Source organism: Macrobrachium rosenbergii, chromosome 14 (genome assembly GCF_040412425.1).
Source record: "Macrobrachium rosenbergii isolate ZJJX-2024 chromosome 14, ASM4041242v1, whole genome shotgun sequence".
Taxonomy (NCBI): domain Eukaryota; kingdom Metazoa; phylum Arthropoda; class Malacostraca; order Decapoda; family Palaemonidae; genus Macrobrachium; species Macrobrachium rosenbergii.
Genome location: NC_089754.1, coordinates 3,316,440 through 3,340,680, shown reverse-complemented (window position 1 = coordinate 3,340,680; position 24,241 = coordinate 3,316,440). Strand labels below are relative to the sequence as shown.

The 24,241-nt window shown below is 37.6% G+C and overlaps 1 protein-coding gene and 1 long non-coding RNA gene across 4 annotated transcripts in view; one reads left to right on the top strand and one right to left on the bottom strand.

Annotated features, from left to right (window-relative positions):
* The window catches only part of LOC136845693 (uncharacterized), a 145,795-nt gene that overhangs the window by 97,188 nt on the left and 24,366 nt on the right, over positions 1-24,241 (top strand). For all 3 annotated transcript variants that reach the window (XM_067115845.1, XM_067115846.1, XM_067115844.1), the window contains exon 2: positions 16,269-16,604. In XM_067115845.1, the coding sequence (XP_066971946.1) occupies positions 16,269-16,604 (336 nt within the window). The remainder of the gene's footprint in view (positions 1-16,268; positions 16,605-24,241) is intronic.
* On the bottom strand, positions 12,183-23,455 carry LOC136845696 (uncharacterized). The gene is made up of 5 exons (XR_010855218.1): positions 23,323-23,455; positions 22,547-22,985; positions 16,489-16,593; positions 14,973-15,063; positions 12,183-12,915 (listed from the first exon to the last, which is right to left on the bottom strand). It is a non-coding gene; the product is annotated as an uncharacterized lncRNA (long non-coding RNA).

The window sequence follows — 24,241 nt, the reverse complement described above, 5'->3', positions numbered from 1 at the left end:
ACCCATTTGCTTTCAGCAAACCTATCCGTTGATTACATACGTAATCCTGGGGTGTCTACACGGATAGCAAAGTGTCCGCCTTCTCTGACTGGTCGGCTGCGGGGATTGAACCCTCGCCACAGACTTCTATGAAGTCTGAGGTTGCTGCCTCTACCAACCGAGCCATCGAGGCTCCTTGCGCTAGAATTCAACGATCACAAATAAATGTTGCCAAGCAGCACTTACACTAATTTCTTGATGCGTAAAGCTAATCATTAAAATTAATTACACGAAGTCTGTTCACAGGTGCTTCATTGGCTGAAGGAACTGCAATGTTACATTTTTCAATAACCTGCAAGAAAAAATCATAATTAAAAGGCTAGCCATTGAGTTGCCTAACGTCCTTCATCAAACCCGCCCCCCCCCACATCCCTGACTACTCACTCCGACACCTCGTGCGCGCCAGCTTACTTGACCGTTTAATGATAATAATGGTTATTTTAAAAATTTACCTACTGACAAACAAAGCCTCAAAATGTATATGTTTATAGAACATTTTCTGCTCAGAATGATTTTTTTTTATTCCCCAAATATTTGCATAAACTCTCTCTCTCTCTCTCTCTCTCTCTCTCTCTCTCTCTCTCTCTCTCTCTGTATACACACACACACACACACACACACACACATATATATATATATATATATATATATATATATATATATATATATATATATATATATATATTGTTACAAACCTTATTGTGGGGCTGTAACGCAGGTTCTATAGCCTGCTGAAATCTGAGCAGTAATGTTTTAATACCTCAAGTACACTGGTCAGGGCGGAACAAACACAAGAGGAAAAAGTTAACAATATTTATTATTACAACACCAATCAAATATTAATTGACAAGAAGAACTGCTTGCACTGTACAAACAAACAGGACGGTGAACATATCAGAAAAACATACCAAGGAATAACCCGTCCTCAAGAACACCTAAATCTAAGAAACTAACCCTAACATAGAATAAGCAGAACCAGTCAAAATAACTAATAGCGTAATATGCCAGCCAACAAATAAACACTACCTATTATGCTAAACAGAAAGAAAGAAGTGGTAGAAGTAAAACACGGAAAACCTTAAGATTCCTACCTAGTCTTACAAAGCTATAATTAATATATACAATTACACTAAAGACAATAACAGGCCTCCGATATAATTCATAATATGATTATAAATAAATCAATAAAGGTTTAATAACAGACTTGAAGAGCCACAAAAATGCACGAAAGGAGGCAAAATCAGAAAAATACACCAGGCTAGTTACCGTAAATCACACCCAAATATATAAAAACTTGCGAGTTCTATAATTGAAACAATCACGTACAAAAAAAAGGAGAATGTTCAGAGATTACACTCTTACTTGGCTGCCACTCCAACCCCCTGCTAAGTGGACGGATGATACTCTGGAGTCCAGATCAAGATTATCGTCACCAAGGTGGGCCCACACGAATAGCAACTAAAGGAGGTCTTACCTGGCGAAAGCCTCCCTACTTGACTCCTAACTCATCCGCAGGGCTCCCATACAGGCGTGACGGACATCAGATGAAGGGAACAATAAATAGTTGATTCCCTTTCACGGCTCAATATCCCAAGCCAGGAATGAAACAAAGCGTAAGGTCGCAGGTGACACAATCGCCTGCAATAACGAGTTTCAGCACCAAAAGACAGGTTCCAGTCGTCGCAGGTGACCGAAAGGACCTGCAAATGCAGCCGGCAATACAGCAAAGGCACAACAAGTGGTAGTCACGTCTACAGCCAAACCGTCAGGGGAGGTGCAAGGATGAGAACTGTTCCATCGTAAACACAATTCCTTTGCGACGAAAACTCTCCACACTCGACCACGTCACTCAAAAATATAGGAAACGCAAAAATCGTTAATGAGGTCGTTAAAACACTAAACAAGCGGGGAGGAGACGGCAAAACAAAATAACGAACTCTTATCCATCACCAAATGTACGTAAGCTTAACTCTTACAATTAAATATACAAAATATGATTTTAGGAAAAATACTAACATAACTTACATTAATGAAAACTACCAAGGCAGAAAAAATCTTAAGCATTAAAATATATCGAAAGGTGCAAGCAGTCTTAAACAAGCAGTTTACATGAATAAAGTTACTCTAACCTGATATATATATATATATATATATATATATATATATATATATATATATATATATATATATATATATATATATATATATATATATATATATATATATATATATATATATATATATATATATATATATATATATATATATATATATATATATATATATATATATAATCAACACACAGTTACGTTTGGAACAGGAATAAATTATAAATTTCTGACTCGCATCAGGATCTAACCCAGGTCTTTCAATTGAAAGGCAAGGCTGCTGCCAACTAAGCCATACAAGTCATAAAAGAAGTTGGAACCTAAGTACAACTGTATCTAAGGCGTTACCTGGGCAGGCAAACTGCCCTGCATATCAGAGTGTTTTCTCCAACTTTCTGGCTCAGCAATGACCCAGCTGACAGCATTTCATTCAGACTATCCCTTCTGGGTGAACTTGACTCAACATGATACCGATCTGGGTTCGATCCTGATGTGAATCAGAAATTTATTTCTGTTCCACACGTGATTGTGCCTTGATTTTTCTGTCATATTCACTCAGAAGGGATAATTGAATGAAATGCTGTCAGTTGGGTCCCTGCTGAGTCGGAAACTGGGGAAAATACGCTGGAATGCAAGGTAGTTAGTCCTCCCAGGTAAAGCCTTAGATACACTGGTACTTAGGTTTCAACTTCTTTTATGACTTGTATGGCTTAGTTGGCAGCAGCCTTGCCTTTCAGTTGAAAGACCTGGGTTTGATCTTAATATGAGTAAAAATATATATATATATATATATATATATATATATATATATATATATGTGTATATATATATATATATATATATATATATATATATATTTATATATATATAATGAATGTTTGTCACCTAAATATATCATGACCTTTTAATTTCAAATATCGTTTATTTCTAAACACTCATGACCTTTTTAATATAATATATATTATTTATATATTATATATATATATATATATATATATATATATATATATATATATATATATATATATATATATATATATACAGTATGTATATATATATATACATATATATATATATAAACTTGGGAATAACTAACACCCAAAGGGAATTATAACTGATAAGTGCTTCTAAGCTTGCTGAGTTGTCAAAATCACTATCTATTGTTGTTTGTAAACCAGGCCATGGTTTGAAACCTGGCTGGTGCAGAGGCACTCACCTATTATTAATTATAATTTCCCTTGAGTGCAAGTTATTCCCCAAAAGATATTGAATTCAATATCAAACTATTGTTATGAATTTACACACACACACATACACACACACAAACGCACACACACACCCACGCACACCCCCTTGATTAGGACACCTTGATGAGGTGAGGGTCTAAGGGACCCTGGCCTTTGGGCCCGGGCCCTGACGAATCATCCTACGTAGTTTTTGGTTTAAATGGCGTGGACATTTCCACATTCGCAAAATTTTACTGCTCAGGTAAGTCTGAGAAGGGATCGTTTTTTGGATGGGGTTCGCATTTGAAGCTAATTGTGGGAGTTGTGGTGGTTGAGTCGCCACCCAATATGGTTTGGACCTAAGAGATGGTGATGGGATTTTTTCCATGGCTATCTTGAGGGCGGAACCACCTCTGGGGATCAGCCCATCGGAATCCAGGGGGGGCTGGTTTTTGGAGGTGGGACTCCTGGCTTTTGTCCAGAAGCCCACCAGTACTGTTGGAGTGGGGAGTCAGTCCCCATTAGTGGGGACAGAATTCTCAGCAGGCGGATTGGCATGCCTGGGTCACTGCAAGCGTATTGGTGCTATCCTGAAAGGGTAGGGTATGGGGTGGACTGTTGGGAGTCAACTCTCACTTGTGCCATTGGTGGAGAATGCGAATACCTGACTGATCTACGATACTTTCTTGATATGACCAAGCAGTTTTGGGTGGGTGGATGAACCAGTTTGTGTGTGGTGGTCTGATGTGTGCATGCTTGGCATCTTGGGGTCTCTTCGCAGGCTTTGGGAGTGTGTTGGGGTGGAGAAGCTAGGCAGTAGAACTGCCCAGTTTGCCCTTTTTGATATGCTGTCGGGGTCTGTGCGGGGGCTCTTGGGTGTTGGGTTTGCACTTTTTGGACTTCTGCATGTGGACTGGTTTAAATTTATGGAGTTGGCTATTAGTTCTCCCTCCCCTGGATCCGATGACTTAACGGCACTGGCAACGACTTCTGGCATGAACATGGATATGAGCTTGGCTGTTGGACAGAACTAAACACTGAGACACCAGGGTGTTAGTAAATCTGGTGGATCTGATTCAAATAATAGGGTCCTTTATTGCACTAATGTAGGCTTGTCATTAGATTATGAATGTTTATACAGTGTAGTAAAACAATTTGGCAAAGTGGAAAGAATTAAATTAATTCTAGAAAAAGATAAGCAGTCATTTTCTGCTTTTGTTAAATTTTCCTTTTCCTTGGAAGCTAGTGAGGCACAACAGAGACTCCATGGCCACATTCTAAACGACTCAGTTCTCAGCACGAAAGTGTCTTCAGTGACAAACTTAAATGATGAGCCATTTGATTTTATTCCTAAGATTGAAGAACATGGACCAGCCCCATGTACCAGAGCTCTTCCTCCCCCTTTATGGCATGTTGCTATCTACAAGGAGGGAGGGAAAAATTTAATAAAAGCCGCTGAATGCATTGAGAGCAAGGTTGGTTCCATTCCCATTAGAAATTTAAAACGGTATGGAAAGAACCTTGTAATAAAAGCTGGTAATGAGACTCAAGCAGTTCTGCTATCTAACTTTAAGCCTCCTGAAAGTGGAAATATTGAAAGTATTTCATCCCACAGGTTCTTTAACACACTGAAAGGGGTAGTTTACTCAAAAGACTTGCATGTTTTTAAAGAAGAGGAGATTCTCCATCGATGTTGGCCATGAGAGGATTCAGGTTAAAAAATATAAAAGAAATCCTAAACAGTGTCGCAAATGCTTTGAATATGGCCACATTCAAAACTCTTGCGATAACAATAAAATATGTCCTGTGTGCTCTGCAGAGCACAATAATTTTGATGATTGCAAAGCAGCCCAATACTGTTTTCTATGTAAGGGTGATCACACTCCAAATTCTAGGGCTTGTCCCAGATATAAATTTGAACAGGAAGTGTTGGCAGTGGCTGATAACGAACATATCAGCATTAGTGAAGCAAAGCGCACAGTAATGGGGGCAAATAAAAGTGCCAACTCTACATATGCTTCTGTAATAAAACTTGTGAAAACTTCCAGCAATGTAAGGCCACCAATAACTGCGTCTGATAGTAGATATCACAAACCTGCTATTTCTCGAACTATAAATAATAATGAAAATCTCCAAACTGGTGCTTTGGAGTCCAATACCAAAAACTGTACTTCCAAAAGCAAAGAAAATTTATCTTCCAAAGTCGATATAAATGCCACCTCTACGACAGCTGCCGATTCATCTCCAAAAATAAGGGTGCCAAAATCAACTGATAATTCAGGAAGATGTTCTGAAAATACTTCAAACAAAAATAAGCTAAAGGAACAGTCCCAATTAGATAGAGCTAATTCAAAGCCACCAATCGTCACAGCCACAAACAAAAAAAAAATAATAAAGTTACAATTGCAACTACCAAGAAGCGCACAAGAAATACTTCTCCAAATAATGATAACTTTATAATAAAAACTTCAAATGGGTTCAGTGTTTTGGAAGACATCTCTCCTCCTAGAAAGGTGGTTCCAAAAGTAGATTCAGAACAAAAACATCTGCGTTCAATTCAGTCTTGCCGCCCTAAGACAAATAGGATTAGTGGTGCACAGAATCACAGTGGTAATTCTGAACATCAGGTTCATAATAAAAAAATATGAAGGTCAACCAAAGACCCTGAACTCCAATTCAGATGAAAAGGGATTAAGAAAACAGTCTCTTATAAAGGAGAATTTCCCACTCCACCCTAGGAACAGTACTTCCCCTCCAAGGAGTGGGAAGTAGCACATTTTACCACCATAGCATTCTTGCTCGATATCCTTCAGTGGAACTGTAAAGGTCTCAGAGCCCGTACAGAAGACCTTAAAGTTTTAATGCATGAATTCAATCCAGGGATTATATGCCTACAGGAAACAATGTTAGGCAACTCTGCTTATAATCCTGGACTAAATTATTCAATATTTAAATCATATCCCCCAACTGGTGATCGTGCACATGGAGGTGCTGCAATTATTATTAATAAATCTCTACAGCACTCCACAATACAATTAAATACAACTCTACAAGCTGTTGCTATTTCAGTCATTTTGGAAAAGAGGATAACAATCTGCCCCTTATACCTTCCACCAGACCTTGCTTTTAACATTGGAGATATTCAGTCGTTAATTGACCAACTTCCAGCTCCTTTACTTCTGCTAGGTGATTGTAATGCCCACAACCCCCTTTGGGGAAGTCGGTTTTTAGATAGTAAAGGGAAATTAATCGAAGACCTTATTGACAGGAATGATGTTACTCTATATAATAATGGGTCAATGACTTTCCACAACATTCATGATAATCATTTCTCTGCACTGGACCTTAGTATTTCTTCAACTAGTATCCACCTTGATTTTAATTGGTCTGTTAATGAAGATTTAAATGGAAGTGATAACTACCCAATCCATTTGAAATATGCTCTGAATGCTCCATCTGAAGTTTTACCTAAGTGGAAGGTAGAGGACGCAGACTGGGATAAATTCAGTAAGGGTGTCAATCTAGATAGAGAGTTTGAGTCCTTTCATTCTCATCTAGATGCCTATGATTACTTTATTGAATCTACTTTGAAGAGTGCTGAAGGCTCGATTCCAAAAACAAAAGGCAAACCTCATAGACCTGCAGTTCCCTGGTGGAATAAGACATGTGGTATTCTGAGAAAAGTGACTAGGAAATGCTACAGACGTTACAAAACTAGTGGCTCCCCTCAGTCTAAATTAATCTACAAACGTGCTTTAGCCAAGCAGCGGCGCTTTTATAAGAAAGCCAAAAGAGAATGTTGGCTTTACTATATTAATGGAATAAACTCCAAGACCCCACTAAGAGTGGTGTGGCGCAAAATAAGGAAACTGAGTGGAAAATTTGTTGCGTCACCATTACCCTCATTAAAAATAAATGACACTCTAATCACAGAGCCCACTGAAGTTGCCAATGAGCTAGGAAAACACTTTTCTAAAGTTTCCAGCCCTAACAATTATTCTCCAGAATTTCAAAGAATTAGGAATTCTGAAATGTGTCTGAAGTTTGATTCGGGAAAATCTGAACCATACAACTACAAATTTTCCCTAAGAGAACTTCGTGAGGCGCTCTCCTCAAGTGAATCCACAGCTCCAGGTGAGGATACAATCATATACGAAATGCTGAAACACCTCCCAGATGATGCCAAAAAATATTTACTCAAGATTATAATGTTAAGGTTCTTTCTTTTTCTGTTGTATGTTTTTAGTTTCTCAACCTTGATTTCACCTGCATCGCTATCGTTGATGATGTACTATCTCCCTTAGATTAATTATTTTAAGTGGATATCCAAAAGACGTATCGGTAAGTTCTTCAAGATTATAAACAACAAAATTAACAAGTTACAGTGGTAAAAACTGGAATTTACCTCAAGGACTGGAAAATATCCTGATCTGTTTGTCCCGTTCTCCAGCCTGTTGGAAAAATTCTTGTAAAGAATCTCCACCTCCTTCTAGTCCTATTGGAAGGATTTATCAGCAAGGCCTTCCCTCAAATAGTTGATTGAAGGACTATAGACCAATAGCTTGATTGGAGGTGATACCAGCTGTGTTTGTAAAGACCCATCCCTAGATGGATTGAAAATGATAAACACTTTTGTCAGATTAGTTTCCTGGCACCTGAGAAACTTAAAACCAGCTGCTGTAATCTTTTTGCTAATTGCGAGGCCAATACTTCCCATTTTTATGACTGTTTTTATGGCTTCAACACAATTTCATGCAAAACCCTTGGTTTGGAATCAGGAAAAACAACAGCTTTTACCTCTCTGCCTCTTTTTTATTCTTACGTCTCTCTCCTTCTTGATCCTCTTGCTGAGGCTGACCTAATTTCAAATTCTACCAACAAACAAAATATGGGAAACTGGAATTTTACCAAACTGAAAATATCAGACTATTCCCAAGGACCAATTTTTGCTGTGTATGTAAGCTGATGGAGAAAATGATAAATACTAGACTAGTTTGGCACCTGGAAACCAAAGAATTGGCATTTCAATTTGGTTTCAAAAAAGACAACCCTGATCCCCTGCTGAGGCAAACGAAATGGGCATAAACAATGTCAAAGAATGATTAGAGAAAGCATTGACACTATATTCATATTTGGAGAAGATGATCAGATTTTTCTTAACAGACAGACTTTTTAAGGTAAGAGGGAAACTTCCTCTCCCAATCATTTATGCAGGAGGAAGGAGTTCCCCAATGAAGCGTTTTAAGTGTAACACTCTTTTCAGTGGCAACAAATAGTGTGGTTGAAAAAATCTCACCCCCTGTTAAATGCTCGCCTTTTGTCGATGACCTTGCAATATACTGCACAGGATGTGATTCCTTGTCTGTATGTAAACATTTGCAAAGGTCTATTAATGCTATTACTAAGTGGGCTGATGAGAATGGTTTCAAATTCTCCTCTTCCAAAACAGTTGCAGTAAGATTCACTAGGTGCTGGCGTGTGGAAGAGGTTCCCACACTTAGTTTAAAAGGGTCCATCCTTCCTTATGAAAGGAAGTTAAATTTCTGGGGATGACTATTGACCATAAATTAACATGGGCCAGCCACATAAATGCCTTAAAGTTTAATGTTCAAACAATCTATGAATATTTTAAAGGTTGTTTCTGGATTTAGTTGGGGGCTGATAAAAATCCCTTCTGAGGCTATATGACTCTCTGTGTCGATCTAAGCTAGACTATGGCTGTCAAATTTATTCCTCAGCCTGTAAAACCAAGCTAAAGGAACTGGATGTTGTACACAACATGGGGCTGAGAATATGCTCAGGGCTTTTAGAACTTCGCCTGTTGAAAGCATATATGTCGACACAGATCATTTTCCCTTGATCTAAGAAGGCAAGAGTTAGGGTTGCGATACATGGCTAGAATGAAAAGTGCTCCCAAAAATCCCTCCTTTCAAGCACTAAAGGAAACAGACTCTCGAAGTCTTTCTGGTACAAGAGCTTCTAAACCATTCCAAATTCGACTGAATGACGATGTTAGGAATAATCATCTTGAATCCCAGAAAGTCCTGGAAGTAGAATATCCTGTAAATCCTCCATGGCTCATCCCAGAAGCATCAATATGTAAGAAACTGTTTAACAAAAAGGACTGCACTGAAGAAGAGATTAGGGGAAAATTCTTAGACACGATGTTACCCATACTAATTTTACAAAGATCTATACAGATGGATCAAAGTCAGATAGTGGTGTTGGTTGCGCTGTTATCCTTGGTGATACAGCGTACACAGCTAAATTACCTGACTCTGCATCAATATTTACTGCCGAGTTAACAGCCGTAGTGTCTGCCCTAGATTTAGTTTTTCAAAGAGTGACTCTAATTTTGTCATATACTCAGACTCTAGAAGCACCTTAGAAGCTATTAAAGAATTTAATAGCTTTCATCCATTAATTTAAAAAGTTCAGGAGTGACTATTTCGTATCTATTGTCGGCGTAAATCCGTCTCTTTCTGTTGGGTCCCTTCTCACGTGGGGATTCGCGGAAACGAGATGGCAGACAGGGAAGCGAAAGTTGCTAGTATTTTATCAGAAACCTCTTTCAGAAAAGTGCCTCATACAGACCTAAAAGGTCCCATTAGATCTTATATTTTAAGTAAATGGCAAGAAAGGTGGACTTCTCCTCTTCTTGCCAATAATAAGAAATATAGAAATATTAGGGATGATATACTACCGTGGTCTTCGTCATTCCAGCTTGACAGACGAACAGAGGTTATTTTAACCAGATTAAGGATTGAGCACACTCGTCTAACCCATCAGTTTATTTTAGAAGGAAGCAGCCCTCCAGAGTGTGCTTACTGTGACGAGACACTGACAGTGGAGCACATTCTAGTGGTCTGCCCCAGATATTTTAACCAAAGAGAGAGATATTTTCAGGGTAAATCCCTGTCTGATATTTTGGGAGATGAAGCAGATATTTCTGCTATCATCTCTTTTTTAAAGTGTGTTAAAATGTTTAATATTTAATTCATTTCTTAATATATTTACTACATCACATAGAATTTTAATGACATTTTATTTTTTATTATGTATATCATTCATAAACTTCATACCTTTACTTATTGGTCACATCACTTCATTTTATTTATTAATCATTTCCTTCATGAATTCATAACCTAAACATAATTTATTTTCTCTTCAATACGGCGCTTTATGGCCTTTTTGGCCCCAGTGCCTGGGCTTTTGCCCTAAATATCATACATCCATCCATCCATACACACTCGCACACACACATGTACATGTATATATATATATATATATATATATATATATATATATATATATATATATATATATATATATATATATATGGCTGGAATCATCAGAACACTTGATGGATTATATTCAGTCATAGGGTTATCGCCAGGTGCGTCCACAATACTGTGAACTATGTCATAAACACTTGTGGCCACGTGATCGCACACCTCACAAACAGACTGACTAAAAGTCAGTGACTTTACTGATGCTTCCAACCAGCGCTTCATATGATAATCCAGCATATGCCAAAGTTGGATTGTCCCTTGCAGCCACTGACTTCCTGTTCATCCACTTGGTGATTTTTGTGCGATAAGTTCCTGACACGTATTCACATGTTTTATTGCAGTTTTTTCCTATGGTGCACTTCCATATATATACATATATAAATAATTAAACACATATTAAATACATACATACATACATATATACTGTGTATATACAGTATATATATATATATATATATATATATATATATATATATATATATATATATATATATAGAAATCATCAACACACAATCACGTGTGGAACAGAAATAAATTTCTGACTCACGTCGGGATCGAACCCAGGTCTCTCAGGTGGAAAGTAAGGGCGTTACCCACTGGGCCATACAAGTCTAAAAGAAGTTGGAACCTGAGAGCAACTGCACCCAAGGGAATTACCTGGGCAAGCTAACTGCTTGCATACCAGCGAGTTTTCCCAACTTCCCGACTCAGCAATGACCCAATAGACAACATTTCATTCGAATTATCCCTTCTGAGTGAATAAGATAGAAATCATCAACACACAATCACGTGTGGAACAGAAATAAATTTCTGACTCACGTCGGGATCGAACCCAGGTCTCTCAGGTGGAAAGCAAGGGCGTTACCCACTAGGCCATACAAGTCTAAAAGAAGTTGGAACCTGAGAGCAACTGCACCCAAGGAATTACCTGGGCAAGCTAACTGCTTGCATACCAGCGAGTTTTCCCCAACTTCCCGACTCAGCAATGACCCAATAGACAACATTTCATTCGAATTATCCCTTCTGAGTGAATAAGATAGAAATCATCAACACACAATCACGTGTGGAACAGAAATAAATTTCTGACTCACGTCGGGATCGAACCAGGTCTCTCAGGTGGAAAGCAGGGGTTTACCCACTAGGCCATACAAGTCTAAAAGAAGTTGGAACCTGAGAGCAACTGCTTGCCCAGGTAATTCCTTGCAAGCAGTTGCTCTCAGGTTCCAACTTCTTTAGACTTGTATGGCCTAGTGGGTAACGCCCCTTGCTTTCCACCTGAGAGACCTGGTTCGATCCTGATCCTCCTGACGTGAGTCAGAAATATATATATATATATATATATATATATATATATATATATAATAATAATAATAATAATAATAAGAAGAAGAAGAGGTAGGTCAATGAAAGATTTAAGATGGGAAATCATCAACTTTAATCAAGTAAATTAAGTAGTTAATCTATACAAAATGGATAGATAAGTGAAAATATTGAAGAGGTAAGGTAACTAATTCTAATAAAGGAAACTGAGAGCATTAGCAAAGATACCAAGGAACAAAAAGATCAAATCATGGAAGCCATCAATGATGTTTGTATGCCTGGACTCTGGACTCTGGACCAGGCAGCGCTTAGATTTAATTCTCAAATGTCCACAGACGCCACTAGTGCACATAATTGCACACCGCGTATAAATTTTAGTTTTCTGTAAAAGAAAACTATTGTGCCAGCTTTGTCTGTCCGTCCGCACTTTATTCTGTCCGCACTTTTTCCGTCCGCCCTCAGATCTTAGAAACTACTGAGGGTGGAGGGCTGCAAATTGGTGTTTTCATCCACCTTTCAGTCATCAAACATACCAAATTGCAGCCCTCTAGCCTCCTCAGTAGTTTTTATTTTATTTAAAGTTAAAGTCAGCCATATTCGTGCTTCTGGAAACGACATAGGATAGGCCACCACCGGGCCGTGGTTAAAGTTTCATGGGCCGCGGCTCTTACAGCATTATACCGAGACCACCGAATAGATCTATTTTCGGTGGCCTTGATTATACGCTGTACGGAAAACTCGATTGCGCCGAAGAAACTTCGGCGCATTTTTAAAATGTTTTTTACAGAAATCATAAGAAGTACAAAATGACCGAAAAGAAAATAGAAGATGATGATCGACCCACGAGCTGTACTGTACACTCCATCGTTGTGTCCACATCCACAACTCATAGGGCAAACGTGGGTAGCATCCCTAAACTGCTAACAGCACCTGCAATTGAAAATGTGACATATAAAAAGTATGTAATATATAATACGCGCATATATAGCTAATATAATTAAAGTTGTTTAAAACAATATTTAAACAGTTAAATACCACTACTTCATCCACTTTTATGTTAAGCTTCGGGATTCAAACTATTCCTCATCTATAATCATGGCGCTGGTCATGATAGTCTCTGTGGGTATATAAATATAAGTATTTATGTACATTTATACTCTACATTTTATCATTTTATGTATATATATATATATATATATATATATATATATATATATATATATATATATATATATATGTATATGTACATATGCTGTATATATATTGTTACGAAGTGTTCCAAGTACGTGGTTATTACACAACTAATCACAGAATCAAACTAAGATTATCAGAACAAGTGTGAGGTATCAACAATTAAACAAGAAATATACTACAGTAAAAGGGCATCACTCCATCAAACAACTTGAACTGTTTCCCTGGTCTTAATTCACTTCAGCAAAACATGTTTATCACTTTGCCTTATGTACACAATTAATCCTATTCACTGGTGGTCAATAAATGAAACACTATTTTTAAAAAAATTTAAATAAAAAATTTATTTTTAAATTCAAAATTTATAATTAGAATTCACAATCTGAAAAAAATTTACTATTACTTGAAAACAACACAAAATTTAATTGATTCTTGAGTTAGATTACAAAGGTTAATTTATCAAGAAATTGAATTAATCAAGCAAAACTTAAATTATTATGTGTCCACCATTCCAGAACATTTTCAATAATTAATTAGATCAATTTCCTCCAACACCTTTCATTTAAATTCTCTTCTCTTATCACCATCCTTTGATATTTATACCTCTTGATTTTCCTTATTCCTTATGTTTTGATTTTCCTTTCCCTTTTCAGCTTCAAATCCATATACAAAAGTCTCTGTTAGGGGGTACATGGTCAGCTGGGATAACTTTGCAATTTTTGACTTGCAATAGCCTTTGCCTCCTGTAAAGAAAGTAATCTATTTGAGAGCATCTACCACCACTCCTATAAGTAATTAGGTGTTCCCTTTTGTTTCTGAAAAATGTGTTTACTGTTGCCAAGTCAGATGCTATGGCAAAGTCAACTATACTCTCTCCTAGGTTTCTCTCAGCTATCACATGGCCCCCATGCACCCATCCAGTTATGTCACTTTCACCTCCCACTTGGCCATTCAGATCTGCCCCCACCACAACCCTCTCATGCTCTTGCACCTCCTCTTCTTCTGTGCAACCCACTTGTGGTGCATATGCAGTAACAATATTTCATCACTTCTGCTCCACAGCATACCTTCATCTCATGATTCAGTCATTCTTCCTTAAGTATGCACTTCTTTCACTGCATTCTTCAGTTCCCCTGACAGAATTATACCAACTCCATTTCTACCTAGTGCAATCACTCCATTATAAAACAACTTGTATCCATCACCAAGCTTGTTTGCTTTATTTCCTCTCCGTCGTGTTTCCTGAACACAGAAAACATCCACCTTCTTCCTCATCATAAGATCAGCCAACTCCCTTCCTCTCCCCATCACGGACCCATCATTAAGCTGGCACACTATAAAGCCTATGTTACGTAACTTCTTTAGCTGCACCTGCTCATGATGCAGTAACCCTCGCACAGTTACAGAGTTAAGGCGACGGATGTGTGTGTCATTTACGGAGTATGCCAGAGCACTATTCTGTTCTGTGTTATGGCTCATTCCAGGTTAGGTTTTGACATGTTAGGTTTTTATGGTCAGATGCCCTTTCTGACACACCAACCCTCCCTAATTATCCGGGCTTGGGATCGATGCTGAGTTGGGCTGGTTTGCCCCCCCACCAAGCTCCCCCACCCCCACCCCCAGTAGCTAGGTTAGTGTGGTATCCTACACTAAGTTCTCAAATAAATCTTAGGTTAGGCTAAATCAGTTACCAAATAATGCAGATTTTTTCTCACTAACGACCTGGGGTTTGAATCTTAGTCATAATTATCACCATATGGACTAGTCTGTCATTCTTAAAAAGCACTATTACTCACCATGTTTATTTAGTTAATTATCTTGCAGAGATGTGGTGCTAGCAGATGGTGTTAGTGTCACTTTCTTTGGCAGATAATAGAAAGTTACATGCTGGAAAAAGCAAATAAAACTAGAATTATTATAACAAAAATTTGTATAGAAGATTCTGTACTGTATAAAGATATCCTAATTTTTTCAAAGTGCCCTCGGTATAAAGATTTGCCCTTTGATAAGAGCAGCTTTGAGATTCAGACTTTTGAAATGGGATGTTCTTCCATAACAATTTTTGATACATCTCAGTTTATACTGTGGTTGTTACCAATGAGATTAGCAATGACAGAATTTTCATGTGCCTGTCTTACTTAATGCTGATGTTCAATATTTCTGTAGTACAGGTTTATTTATGTGGAACCAACGTAAGATTTGTTATACATTTTGCAAGGAACCATACATACAGCAACATCGCTTAGTGTTTCTTTTTTCTCATTAACGTTAGGGACTGAGGATCAGGTGGTATTTGGGTAGCTAAAAAAAGATATAGGATATTCTTTATCAACAGTTTTTCAGTGTGGTGGATCTTAATTAAACTTTTTTTGTTTTACCAATGAAAGGGGGAAAAACATGCAACATTAAGATGGTATCAAGATTAGAGAAGCTTTAGAATCAAATGCTGTCGAATCCACGGTCACCCGTTTGTGAGAGAAAAGAAATCATTCAAATCCAATATGGTTACCATTTTTTTGCAAAAACGCCATCATGTCAGGCTTTGCAAAGGGACAAAAAAACTTACATGTGTTTGACAAAAAACACACTGTCCAAGAAAAAACTGAACGTCATGGTTGATAAATAATTGCGTAAATAAAAATGTACCCTTTGTTAATCATATAAGCAATGAACTAGGAATGAACTAAGAAACATGAAAAATTTTTGATGAAGGAAGTGTTATTTCAGAGGTCAGGTATTCAAAGATACTTTAATTATGAATACTAATAACATGAATTTATCAAAAGAGTCTTAGAAGCCAGGTAAGATTGTCCATATCTTTTTGGTTCCTGTTCATAGAAGACAAACGCTCCTTAGCCTCGAGGTTTAGCTTGGACCTAATGGACCCCACATATTTTGTTTTCCTGTAGTGGCTCTGTGTGCTGCTACAACTATTAGTGCTCTAACTGAAAGTGATAGTATTTGAACTTTCATCAAAGACGTCTTACCTTTAAATAAAAAAATCAAGAAAATTAGTCGATCAGGAGAACAACTAATAAAAAGACAAAGATTAAAGCAATAAAAGTTTTACTGGACATATTTCACTATTTCAGATGCAGGTGAAGGCATGTTTGCAAGACAAGAGGCTAATTTCCATGATCCTTATTATTGCACTGTACTTCCTATTGCCGGTGAATGTGGTAAGAAGAGCAGCAAGGCAAGAGTATGTCAATAGCAGCGACTTTCAAATGAATGAGATAACAGTGAGTGACTGTGACATCACCTTCAACTTAGAAATTTGTCACTGCAACAGAACTGTGCGAGCTCGCTTACCTCACGGTTGTCCTGAGAGATTCCCTGATGTTGAAGAAGTTCTCAGAACAGTGAAAGCTGCATATGGAGAGACCATCTGTGGAGACTGGGCTACGCTAAGAGGACCTAATCAGAAAGTAAGTTAGATATTTCAGAATGGAATGTTGCTTTATCTGATTTTAATTCCTCCTCAGTAGTGGAGCAACCAAGTGCAAAATCATATAGACTATGATACTAATAATGAAATTTTGCTTATTGTTCACTTTCAGGTGCTTTATTAAGTACTTAACGTTAGCATAAACGAAAAATCACCAATATGACCGTAAAATTGAGGGTTCAGTTCCCTCTCAGCACGATGACCAGTTTTTGTAAGTGCGCAGCAATGTAAAAGAGAACTTGCATACAAACATCATGAACTGGTGGAATCAATAACCTATTAATCAGGAAATGATACCACTGCAAATAATATACAGGTTAATAGTGAATCCAGATAGTGATTTTTGACTTAATTTCATCATTTACAAAGGTACCTACCTATTGAGATCTACTGGAGTTTTTAGGGGAAGTGCTTGAGAGCAGACAGCTGGATATATCATTTTCCAGGCATGTGCTTATACCACGTAAAAGCATATAAATTTGAATTCAACAGGAAATTTAACTCTAAAAAATGTTGGTATGGCGATGGGTAACCCTTTATCCCCAGTGTCAAGCAATGTGTATACGGAATTTTCGAAGGCAAAATATTAAACAAAATCATTCCACGCAATGTAGTATTAATGTTCAGGTGTGTTGACAACATAACGTGTGTTTGGCCAGATAGCGAAAATGTAAATAACTTCTTTGTTAAATTAAATGAATTAGTGCCATCAGCAAAATTCACCATGTTGCCTACCCTTTGTAGATTGCAAAATACATAGAACTAATAATGGGTTTGAATGTAACGCGTACAGAAAACCCACCAATATTTCTGCCTATGTTCATTTTCCTTCTGGTCACAGCATTGAAGGCAAGAAATCAATTTTCACTACCTTGTTCTTAACGCATATGTAGCCCTAAATACATTGATGATAAAATAGTTATGATTAAGGGATATCCAGACTCTATTAAACAATGCATTAAAAACGTCAAAAAAGGACATTGTATGTTGACAGAACAAGAAACTTATAACACAAATAATAATAATGTCAAAGATACTCACTCTGTACTTAAGAATTTTGGAGATAAAGTAGTATTCAAAAACAATAAGATAATGAAACACGTACTTACAAAGGATGTGTACACCAGATTCCTTGTAATTGTTGAGATAACTTTTATACTGGTCAAACTGGAAAAACATTGGAAACGAGAAAAGAACAGCATAAAAGATGTGTAAAAATGCGAAAGTGAACAGTGGAGTCTTTGTACATGTTAGTGAAAACAATCATACAATCAACTGGGCTGGAGCAAAAAGAATAGTTTATTCTAATAATGCACTAAAAACAATATCAGTGAGTCTACTTTTATATGAGAAAGTTTCATCAAAAACGTGAACATTAGTCATGGCATGTATAAACTTGATCCATTAATCTCAAAAGAAATATGCAAGGAGTTTAATTTTAAGGAAGGTACTTCAAAGACAGGGATGAGGGAAGTGGTGTTCTCTGGGCACGTGTAAAATTTGACCTGTCATTAATAAGGCTGGTACCCCACTACAAACATCTGACAGGTGCAAATACTTGTTTTCCAACCATTTTATATGTTCTTATGTACTGTTCTACTGGCATATATATTATGAATTTCGACCACTTTGTATCAGTCCACTGAAGATGGCTTAACAATAAAGCTGACACCGGTCGGGATTTACAACTGTTTTCATCTATCTTTTGTGGTACTTGATATTATATACGTGGATATATATACACTGTATATATGTATATATATACATACATACATACATACAATATATATATATATATATATATATATATATATATATATATATATATATATATATATATATATATATATGTATATATAAATTAAGGCCATAGTTTGTGGTAATTCTATGATGACAGTTCCTAATTAAGAGACTATTAATCCCTCCAGTTCATGATGTATGTATGCGTGTTCTCTTTTACATTATATTGCACCTACAAAAACTAGTAACTAAGCTCAGGGGAACTGAACCCTCAAATTGAAATCCTGGAAGATGGTTTTTATTATTTGAAGAAAGTTGTAATCAGTAGTCTTAATTTGACGGTCATCATAATGGCTCTCTCTCTCTCTCTCTCTCTCTCTCTCTCTCTCTCTCTCTCTCTCTCTCTCTCTCTCTATATATATATATATATATATATATATATATATATATATATATATATATATATATATATAATGTGTGTGTGTGTGTGTAAGTATGAAACATTCAGAATTCCTTTATTCTGAAACATAGAAATTCTATTTTCACAATATCCTGCACTGACATTTTCAATGTATTCAGTTTTATGTGTACATTTTGTTACCTGTTGTAATTTGTTGAAGAGGGACCTTTCAAATTTTCCCTCCATCACTATGCTGTATCCATTTTCAGTCTCCAGGATTTAGGTACTGTGACTTACATACGGGTACCTGAATCCATATACAGTACATACTGAGTTAAGACTACTTATTTTGCACGCAGGAAGATTGGTACAGTCATCTTCTCCAATTCTTGGAGAAGATGAGGATATAGTGTATGTAACAGACACTGAAGGGGAGGTTGATAACAATGTTGTTCATCAGTCTCTGTAGTTATCGCACCTGAATTCTGGAGGCTGAATGTAAGTAGATGAATGTGTTTGCTTTGACAAGTGTGATGATTGGTACATCCTAGTAGTGGATCAGACCCTGCTAGTAACCCTTCACTGGGTCAAACTTAGAGATTCTTGCCCTATGGAGGGTGGAGGAGATGTGCACCGTGTTGGGAAGTGGGTAGTGGTTGGGCTCAGTTAGTAAGCTGAGTTTCCTGTATTCTCTGCAAGGGAACCAAGAACTATATGTTTTCTTCACCATATGGAGTGGGGAGGCCCAAAGGGTGGAGACCTGCCTGTTCCATTTTTTAAGGCCTGTATGAGTTTGGTAGTCTGCATGAGTTTGGGTTTTAATGTCAGAAAGTTCATGTATGAGGGCTGGGGACCTACACAAGAGATGGACTTAGGACCAGGGGCTAGAAGTGAGCAGTGCTTACAGGAAGGATGTCAAATCCAGAAGCCAGTGCTAAGCAAGGGCATGGACATCAGAGAGTATGAAGTCCGACAGTATTTTTATCCAGTGAATAGAAATGAAGATTGAGGTTTTGGTGGCTGTATGATGGTATGGAGCTGCCATTGATAGCCACTAGATTTCGATCTCTGCCTAGGGGATTCTGGCAATCCTCTGCAGATGAAATCAGTACCCACTGAAATTGCCTGTGTCAAAATCCAGGGCACAGTTCATGGCTGGTTTCTTGAATCTGTGGGGGTATATGCAACAGAGGACTACTGAGTAGGGGGCATGATTTTTGTCACGGAAGATGTGGGTGATATGCTGCAAGCCTTGGAGGCCTCCAGCAACACATCCTCCTCTTTATGAGGTCCATCACAGATATGCCCTTTGCACTGAGGAGGGCAGCCCGAATGTTGGTTGAAAGTTTACAGAGAGATATTTCCCACACCAGGTCAACCTTCTTGGGTTTACCATCGGCGTCCTATTCTGGGAGTGTAAACAGGGACTAAAGTTCTTAGGATGCCATTGCTATCATGTCTCCCAGCAAAGCGTTCAGCAGTTCAATGACCCATCAGGCACAAGCAGGTAGGGCCAAGGAGAACCTGGTGATCAGTCCCACCAACATGCAGTCTGGGCAAGAAGGTATCTGGGATCGACTCAAGGACATAGTTTACTTACTTTGTTGAGTTTCTGGTGTTGCAGGAATGGAATTGTAACTTCATTCTCTGAAACAAGTAGTGCAGCCATTAAGAAAGAAGACAGATGGAGGTTGACGGGATTTACGTTTGTTCATCCATGGACATTCTGCAATCTTTTTCCTTACAAGATTGTCTTTATAGCAGTAAGTACAGCCATATTTAGTCTATTATTTGCCAGGGGTTCTGTGTGAGAACTGTGCTGGATCTACTGTGCTCATGGGGACAATCGTAAGCTCGTGAGAGAGACAACAAAGCCAGAGCCTGAATGCCATATTTAGTCTGTTAGTGGCTTTTTGTATCAGTAGGCATGGCTGTGAAGCATTACGGTTGATGGAAAATCTGTGTTGAGTTTACCAAGGATGATTATGGGCTCCCAAGGGAGAGAAAGCCTGATCCTAGGCACCCTGCATAATCCATTAGTGGCCTTCAGTGCTGGCAGGCATGGCATTAGTCCATTAATTACCATGGTTGATGCTGTGCCTACTGAGCAGGTGGAGGATGACCTTGTAGTTTCAAAAAAGAGTGAAGCCAAAACTTAAGCACCTTACTGAGTCAGCTAGTAACTTTTATTTCTTTTTGGTAAGGCATGGCTGTATTTAGTCTATTGGTCTCCAGGGTGTTAATGCAAGAACCTTACTGGTCTACCAGGCTGTTCCAAGAGGTCAACAGTGTGAAGAGACAGATACACAGTAGTCTGGAGACCACTAGCTTTAGTCGCAAGATTTGACTTGTTTTGATGCTACGTGTGGTGGAAATATGAGAGGTTACAGGAATATATGCTGTAAAATGCAAGTTTTGTGAGTTATTTTTTCTGGGAAGACAATTGGAGGGATGGACGTAAGACTGAAAGATAGAAAAAAAATAGCAGATAGGGACTTTGCTTCAACATTACCATTGCAAGACACTGTTGGGAGTGAAACCTATATACAGGAATAATGAAGCATGTCACAGAAGGGTGGTAGATTACAACGTCTGGCACACAGATATGAGGGAACAGTCATTTCATGACCACCATTTCATGGTTAGGTTTGAGAGATTGTTTGATGTTTTCCCTGGCTGTAACAGTATTCAGTTATTTTCTTGTCTTAATAATAATTTCATGTATTTTAATCTAGTTGGCTGAAGAAGACCATCGCACAAATAACCAGAAGCTTTAACTTTCAATTTCAATCTTTTGTTTTGTTTCGAGATACAGTTTTTACTCACACACAAAACTGGATTCTCATTGAATTTGTCTTGTTCATTTGATCTCCGAACCTTTTCTCTCTTTCACACTCAGCCTTGATTTGTTTCTTCTCTATCTGCCAGTCCCTTAACTGGGTTACGTTTAGTACCCTCAAAACACTTAATATCTATTTCTTCTTCATCTCCTTTTTTATTCTTATTTCTGTTTGATGAAATTGTAATTCAGTCATTCGGTTGTCCAGGTTATGTTATATTTATCTCAGGAATTCGCCTCTTAGAAATATAAATTTTTGTTCCTGTACTGATAATTCTTCATCTATCTTTTAAGCCTAGCTTAACTCCCAATGCGTTATAATCATTTGTCTTCTAAGACTGCAGTATCAAATGTAATTTGTCTGATGGATGAGTCCAGCGTTACCTTGTCTCAGTAATTTGTTCATTTCTACAAGGTGGCTTTTTTTTATAAGACATTTTTGAGTTTAATGTTGTATATGCTACACCTCTCATACATGCCAAGTAAACAGCAATACTTTGCAAGGTAACTATTTCCTCACCTTTAAGGCCTAGCTTGTAACAGTTCAAGTAACAACTTCTCACATATGCTCTTTGGAAAACAATAAACTTTGGATTTTGTAAGTATATCTTTACTCTGAGGCATTGCTTTGAAATTTGGTAACCATTTCCTTAACTTCAACCCTAGCTTTGGAATTTAGTACTTCCTCTGTTGGCTTCTGATGACATTAAAGAATGCAAGACGGTTACTTGCATGAAACAATAACATACTCAAAGGGAACTGAGGGAATGCACGGATGGTGCCAAGCAACTCAGTTATAATCACTCACTACACAATCACGTTAACACTTAACACTTCAATACAATGGTACTTAGGGTACTCTCACAATGAAATGGAACATAAGTTAGGCAAAGGAATTACATGTTTGTGACTGGGTTAAAGAAACCTTATTTCGGCACATTACCTTCGTCAGGATGATGGTGTCCTCGCCTGATAGGGTGTCGGCGGTGGAGGGAAAAAATAATGGGGATGCCGCTTACAAAAGTTACTGGCTCAAGGACGAGCACGTGGAGGGAGTACAAGGGACAGGCAAGAGGGAAGGACGGCAAGTGTCCTCGATTAAGTTCTAGGCGCTTCTCAGCCACTTCTCAGAGCAGACTCGGGATTGAACTCTCAGTCGGTGGCCCTTGTAAAGCTTTGGAGGATTACGCCTGGGCATCCTTGTAGATGGCGCTGTAGTCACTGCCCAATCCGTTTTGTAAAGGGGCATGCATGTGGATCACCTTCCCAGGTGTCATGGCGGCAGGCTACATGTTCAGCTGCTATGGGCCAGGCGCTTTCTCTTTTTTCTCCTTTGCTCATTGTCCACTTCTGGCGAGGACTTGCATCCTTGAAGGCTGCACCTAGGGATAAGGATCTTTGGCAGTCACTTTGAACAAAGGAAGTATTAAGGGCATATCCATATAGGGAAAGAGGGAGAGAATTGGTGAAGGGGAGAATGATACCCATAATTCTCTTATTTAAAAGTGAGTAAAATGAATTTTATTCTTATATCTCTTACTTTTGTATTATTCAAGGCTGGTGAAGTTGTTTGGAAAGAAGTTTCCTTCATTTCAATATATACATATATATATATATATATATATATATATATATATATATATATATATATATATATATATATATATATATATATATATATATATATATCTCCAGTCGAGAGGAAATTTCATTGCTTACCTGTTACTACAAAGTCGAGAAGTCCCATTTATTGGTAGCTTGGTTGTTACCACATCAAAAAGGCTACTGGTAGTGCATATGTGTACCTACTCACTCTGCATTCTCTCTCTCTCTCTCTCTCTCTCTCTCTCTCTCTCTCTCTCTCTCTCTCTCTCTCTCTCTCTCTCTCTCTCTCTCTCTCTCTCAGGTCTACAGCAAAACAAGCTTTACCAAAAATAATTTATTTCACAAAATCTAACATAACAAGATTGCAATAAATAAGAGATGAAATAAAATGAAATACTAAAGTTCCCCAAAAGATCAATCATATTACAGTCTATCATATTTAACTAAATAATGTCTTTACACTGTTAACTCACATTAGGTCAAAATAAGTCAAAGTCCAGCACATTCCCAGTGAGTACATCTTTAACCTCTTTCTCAGCAAAACATCTGAAGAATTCAAACAAATCCCTTATTAAACAAAATACAAAAAATAAAGATATGGGAATTCCTCTCATGTTGCTTTTAAAGTGCACACTATATAATAAATGCTTGACACAAAAGACAATATATAAATAAAAAAAGCAATCTACAGTCTTGGAAATCAAATGTAGTTCCTATCTCCAAACAGCAATGTTCACAGCCTTAATCGATAGGTCTTGAACCACAGAATCTTCACTGAAGACTTTTAATAATGTTCAGGGAATATGGGCCACAATCACCCCTGAATAGCTAAAATTCACAAATACTTGATGCCCCCCCTACTCTAAAAACACTTATAACTGCCTATTTTGATAGTTCAAATAACAAAGACCCCCTTTCAAACCACTTATAGCTGCCTATTTTAATATTTCAAGCAACAAATATACCTTAAACTATCATTCTACACCAAGTATACCTTAAACTATCATCCTACACAAAATATACCTTAAGCTAC